General features: G+C 31.0%; 1 protein-coding gene across 1 annotated transcript; it reads left to right on the plus strand.

Annotated features, from left to right (window-relative positions):
- The first annotated feature begins 2,123 nt into the window (after positions 1-2,123).
- LOC134723774 (endonuclease domain-containing 1 protein-like) lies at positions 2,124-6,016 on the plus strand. Its single transcript, XM_063587324.1, has 2 exons — positions 2,124-2,311; positions 5,029-6,016. Exon 2 carries the CDS (start codon positions 5,406-5,408, stop codon positions 6,012-6,014), a length of 609 nt encoding a protein of 202 aa, XP_063443394.1. The 5' UTR covers positions 2,124-2,311; positions 5,029-5,405; the 3' UTR covers positions 6,015-6,016.
- The last annotated feature ends 732 nt before the right edge of the window (positions 6,017-6,748 follow it).

Raw genomic sequence — 6,748 nt, forward strand, 5'->3', positions numbered from 1 at the left:
GTGGAGCTGGATCTGCTTACCCTTCCGATGCACCTGATATCACCCCTAGTTTTTGGTCTAGTTCGTGTTGAAAAATCTTTAGTTTTCTATGTTGTGTCATGTGTACTATTGTTTGTCTGTTTGTCTTTTTCATTTTTGGCCATTGCGTTGTCAGTTTGTGTTCGATTTATGAATTTGACTGTCGCTCTAGTTTTGTCGTCCCTCTTCAAATCTAAACAACAGTTCACACTTATTTATATGATAATTAAAAAAAAGTGTAAGTGAAAAATTATGAAAGATTACAAGTTCGAATAAGAAATGAGTCCATAATGTCTATTTTTCGAAAGAAAAAAAATCATTATGTTGATTTTTTCATATTGTTTAATTGTATTGTGCAGTACCACTAAACTTATTACATTTATACTGTGTACGGCCTCATTTGCACCCGACAAGGCGAGAAATCACAGACAATAAGATGAATATTATTAGCAATATTCCATTCTGAAATAAATATAAGAAACTTTTTGTCTGAGATTTGTTTTTTTATTAGTTGTTAGTGGCTCGGAATATACTCACAGAACAGTCTTTTCTTTGGTGTTTTTGTCACTTGATTACAATGTATCAATCTGATGAGTCAAGTCCTTTTCATCCATTTTTCATAGTTTGTTGTGCTGTAACCTGTATGCCTAGATTCAAACAAGTGTCTGGTTGTGAGAACAGAAGCGTTAAACCACGTCATATTATGCATGGCATTGTAAAAAGTCGACAGTTTGTGATGCACTGGCTGTCATTTCCCCCGTAAATCATATTTATGTTTTGCTTATTGTGGTGAACATAAGTCAGGATATATTTTTACTTTTTTGAATGACTTTAGCTTCATCTTTAATTTTGTCGGAACCTTCAACTACTTGCTAAGAGGTTTGAGTTTTGTTTATCGTTGAAGGCCGTACGGTGACCTAACATTTACATCATTTAATCTAGAGTGGATATTTATCTCATTGGAAATCATACTGTATTTACTAAGTGTATATAACTGTGTGATGTCATGTATGCACTCCGAAAACACGCACTTTTAAAGAAATTTGCTATGATTGAAATTCAGTAATCTATTACTCTACTGAACTCCTTCTACGTGCTTGATCTACAACTATGATAATTATAATGATAATATCTTAATTTAACTGTAGACGACTTATTTACTCGAGCGCTGGTTTTTTTTCCGAGTAGAATATCATCGTTTCTATGTAAAACTCAGATCTGCTCGTCTGGCACTAAAACAACAAGGTAAGAAAATAGCGACCCTATATTGACTCAAAATAGAATAGAATGGGTTAAACACGAAAACAGTATCAGCGAAAATATTGTTTAACAGTATTTTAATAGTTGTAAATAATGTCTGTTTATTTTGATACTAACACTACTATCATTCACGACAGGAATCACATAACTGAACCTTGTCGAACATGAACTTAACCATGAAACTAATGAACCAAACCATGACACAGAATTTTCTGTAATTCAAATTGTGTGCAAATGTAGTCTATTTTAGGAATGATGGACGGCAGATTATACCATAATGAAATATGGGATGTAACAGACATAACGAAATAACTGTACTTTATACATTAGAAAAGAACAACAACTTAAAATGTTTTACATACGCAAGCGATATATAATAAACGTCCCTCGATATAACGACCATACTACCCGTGATTGACTTGTGTATTTAAAGTTAATGACCATATTTATATAAATTAATATAGCCAAAACTTCGTAGATTTTTTTGAAAATCTTATAATGTTTTGATAATATGTATATATATAATCTTGTATTCAAACGGGGAAACAGTTATAAGAACTCAACAAGTACTTACACCAGTTTCAAGATGTTTGTTAAAAACTGGAAAAAATGCTAATCGCTTTGGAAAAGAAAATGTGTTGTTTTCTTCAATGAGTCAGTTACATACGATAAAAACAAAACTCAAGCCAAATCATGGTATTCAACTATTAAAATATAGGAGTCTATACAATACATATGTATCAAGCGTTTTGCCTCCTGAAGTCTCCAATCTCTTCAAGTAAACAATTTAACAAATTTCATAATTGATTGGCCTATTTTTAAAGAGGAATGACGCATAACTAGACAGGAAGTAGAACAAGTATTCGTCCCACTATCAATGTCAAGTGTTTCATTGATATTAAAGGTGTACTTTTCGCCGAAATATGAGAAGACTCGGGTATTTAAAGATCAACATGACGGCATGAAGGTGTTATCTAAATAATAAATAAATTGGAGGCCATTGCAATAGAGGCGTTTAATAAAAACAAAAAGAGTAAGTAGGTACAGCTATTCATTGTTTTTTTAAACCACATGACATGTATAGTAAAGAAAAAGACTTTCTGTAAAGCAAAGATTTAATGAATAACAAGGTATAAATCATTAACAATATGAGAATCATTACCGGCTTAAACGTTGTTTTTTTATACTTTTACACATCATGTTTAAATGTTATTTTTATACATGTGTTGATATTTGTGTATATGTCGCGTACATGTTATTATTTTGTACAGGTTATTACTTTGTCGAATTTTGATTCAAACAAAACATTATCTGGAACTGCCATTATCAAGATGCTTGATTTTTAGATTGACAATATATTTGTTACGCTTTATGGATGTATTTTAACAAACCATCGACATTCCAATATGATCAAACTGTGCCTTCTGTTTTCTTGATACTTGAGCTATGATCAATGAATAAAATATGTAGAATGATTAAAGTACATGTAAACTAAAAACAAATGAACACACAAAGTAACATTTTTACTCTTTGAGTATGTTTGTTTTGTTCATGCATCGTTGACAATTTAATGGAATTTGATGCGACTGTCATATAAGTGAGAGGTTTAGCTAGCTATAAAACCAGGTTCAATCCACCATTTTCTACATTAGAAAATGCCTGTACCAAGTCAGGAATATGACAGTTGTTACCCATTCGTTTGATGTGTGTGGACTTTTGATTTTGCCTTTTGATTTTTGATTTTCCTTTTTGAATTTTCCTCGGAGTTCGGTATTTTTGTGTTTTTACTTTTTATAAACCATGATATTCTTTCACTAAATAATTCAATAACTGAAGTTTACATCAGGAAAGCAGAACACATGATTTTTCAAGCAGTGGTCAAGGCAATGTTCACATTGCGAGATGGCTGTAATTTAAAAAGGCAAATGTAAATGCAAAAGATTGTTATTCGAGATGTCAAACGTCTTGTCTAGTGCAAACAAATATATTAATTGATCTATTAGGCTTTACTTTTGTTTCCAATATATACTATCATTTAGTCTTTGACTTATCTTTAATAATACATGTAAATAGTAGAAGGTTTCATTTTTATTTGTGATTTTAACGACTTTTTTACTTTGCACCAGTAGTCCGTGTTTGGAAACAAACTGTTTAGCTAAATTATCTCAATTGGTCACGCTATCTCATGCTATAACATTTCATTCGTCGTCCGTTTGAAATCTTCTGACAATCAAAATCAAAACATATAAATACTTAAAATTTAAAAAAATAAAGCATAACATCTTGAACAAATAAACAAACAAATAAATAAAAAAGTAAACAGTAAATGAAAAATAACCTGACAAATGACGAAAACATCACAAACTTTAAAAATTTAGTCAAAGATAAGAGTGTTTGAAAAAACATTTTTATAAACAGAAGGAGAACACATATATACTGCTTAAGTGAGCTGTGCAAGTTATTATCCTTTTCTCCACAATAATTTTACAATAAAATACTTGTACAATATACATACATATAAAATATGTTTTCATTCGTGTATCACCATCACAAAAATATCGATGTGATAGATTTTAAACAGAAAATCTCTTATTAATCAAATTGCAAAACAAAAGCTCAATCAAACCAATTAAACAAAATAATCTGACTAGGTACACGGATTTTCTGATGTAGAAAATGGTAGGCTATACCATGCTTGATTGCTAAATAAATATCTCACCTCTATGACTGTCACATACATACAATACCATTATATTGACAATAATATAAACACAAAACAAAGATATATAATAGGTAAAAATGTCAAGTAGGGGTACATCATTGAGTTATAATATTCATCACTATGAACAATACAAATATGAAATGCTTGCTGTATAGTAATTAAACGATTAAAATTGGGGATCTAGTTTTCAATTTTGTCGTTACGTTTGTTCTTGATTGACCTACATTGTTAATTGAGCTTGATACAAGACACGAGTCGAGACATAAAGCAGTAATACTGCATCTTCTTTTGATATTATTTTGATCTTAAATATCCTTTATTTTGACATCGATGATATAAATTTAATCAACATAATCACCAAACTTGACACTATCTTATGAAAAAGAAGTCTGCATGAAACAATGAACGTGAAGTTAAAGGATAACGTTACTTTCTTATCTTAAATGAAACTGTTCAAAGTTTTCTGCATATGGATTAAGAAACAACAATACACCAACGAAACTAGGCTAATAATTTGGTGCGCATACATGTATATATGTACAAGACTCACCAAGTCGCGATCGAATGAGATCAGTTGGACGGTACAATCATTTAAAAGTTGAAGACAAAGGAAAAATACTATCTTTAACAATTGAAAAGTGTCAATATGATTTGACAAATTTTAAAACGACACAAGTCTATGAAAGTTGTAATATACAGGAAACCTCAAAGATCTGTCATTATAACAACGTTATCTAAATACTACAAACAGAAATGCTGGAAAACTACATAGATTGTCCTGAATATGTGACTTTTTTTTTGTTTTATAAAAAGGAAATGGAACAGATATATGAGGCACGGTTTAATCATTTACTCGACATTTTAGCTGCAGTATAACTGAAACTCGAAAGTTCTTATTACACTGGGTAAAATTATGATATTTTTTTTAATTTTTTCATCATTTTTATTTTTGTTCATTGTTTTGTTTTATTTGTTTAGAATTGATAATATTCCCTTGAATCTTCTAATTTAAGATTTTGATATTGCAGGTAAGCAATGAAGATCGGAATATTCTTTTCTGGCCTTTTTTGTTTTTATGCAGAATTCTTTAAATGTTCAATCTAAAGTGTCGAAAGGCTTTGTCGATTGCAAAGATCGCTTCTTTCAAAATACTCCACCATATCTTAATGGTTTAACGGAACAGAATTCAGTTCAAATATGCCAAAGCCATAGATCAATGTTAAATCGGTATTATTTTGCAATCAACTACAATAGGGTACACAGAATACCCCATTACAGTGCGTATTTGATTGATTCATTTGATACAGGTGGTAAACGTTACGGTTCCTGGTTGATTGAACCACAGCTAGCCTGCAAATGATTTACCGGGGACTTAATAAGGGATAAAAATGAACTTAGTAAGTATATGGAAAGCCAAGCATTAGATGCAGACTATAAAGGCAGTGGATATGATAGGGGACATTTAAATCCATCTTTTTATCACAGTGAAAATAATCTGGCAAGGCTGGTAACAAATAGTTTGACTAATGTTGCACCACAGGTTGGAGATTTTAATAAAGGGATATGGGTTAAGTTAGAAAAGTCACTATATGATGCAATGAATCATAGCTGTAACTTTGCTGGAGCCAAACGTTATTTTATAACCGGTGTTGTTCCGAGTAGTGGAACTACAATAAATAATAAAGGCAGGGTTAATGTACCAGATTATTTCTGGACAGCGATGTGCTGCGATTCCTCTGGTGCAAATGATCCTTTGAAAAATATGATGGGTTGGTCAGCTGCATTCTTTGATGGAAATGCGATTAACTCGTCAATTCGGGTCTACACAATCGAAGACTTTCTCTACTATCTGTCTAAACTTTTATCTTCTAGCAATCCTAAACTGTTTGCAGATTTTAATAATACAGAGACCGAAATCCGTAACTGTTTGTTCAACCAAACACAAGCTTCGACTATGGTAAATGGCATCATACAAAATAACGACAGATTTGAAAATAGATCCATTTTTAATTGATCTTAAAAAAATCAGTGTATTGCGCCGAGATAATCTGGCCAATATTCATATTTGGTTTTTCATTTCTCCGACAATGACATTTCCTGTCAATCAAACGGTTTTGTGTTAATGTTGATTTACAATTCACATGTACACCTATTTGAATAAGTATGTCTACTAGACATAGTACACAACGAATGAATGGTTTAGCGGGGTGAAAAAGATAAAATACATCTTTCTTTGCTTCAAAAATAAATAAGATATGAATATTGAAGTATACTATTGAGCTCTTAACAGTTTCATTCACTTGGGTCGAAACAAAATTAAACATTCGAATATGTATTTTTGGCATGCAAGTCATTCAAATTACTCTTTAAGATGTACATCTATATTTTTAATCTTGAATTAAAGAAAAAACCAAGGACGGTACAGACACAAAGATCGACTAGGAATAGTCCTTCTTTTTCTATACTCGTCAGACAATCTAAATGTATACAAATACAGAAATGTTTAAGGCAGACCATTTATCATTTAATGATTCCATTAAACAAATAAGAAATCTAACAAATTATAATAGGAAGATGCGGAAGGATTTCAAATTTCAAAAAAAGATAACATAGTTTATAATTTTATTATGGAACGACGCGTAGAAGTTTTATATTGGCAAAACAAATCGCAATGATATTGTATACTTTTATCATTCGTGTTAAATTTGTAATATAAAAAAGAAGATGTGGTATGATTGCCAATGAGAC

This window comes from Mytilus trossulus, chromosome 6, assembly GCF_036588685.1.
Source record: "Mytilus trossulus isolate FHL-02 chromosome 6, PNRI_Mtr1.1.1.hap1, whole genome shotgun sequence".
Classification (NCBI taxonomy): domain Eukaryota; kingdom Metazoa; phylum Mollusca; class Bivalvia; order Mytilida; family Mytilidae; genus Mytilus; species Mytilus trossulus.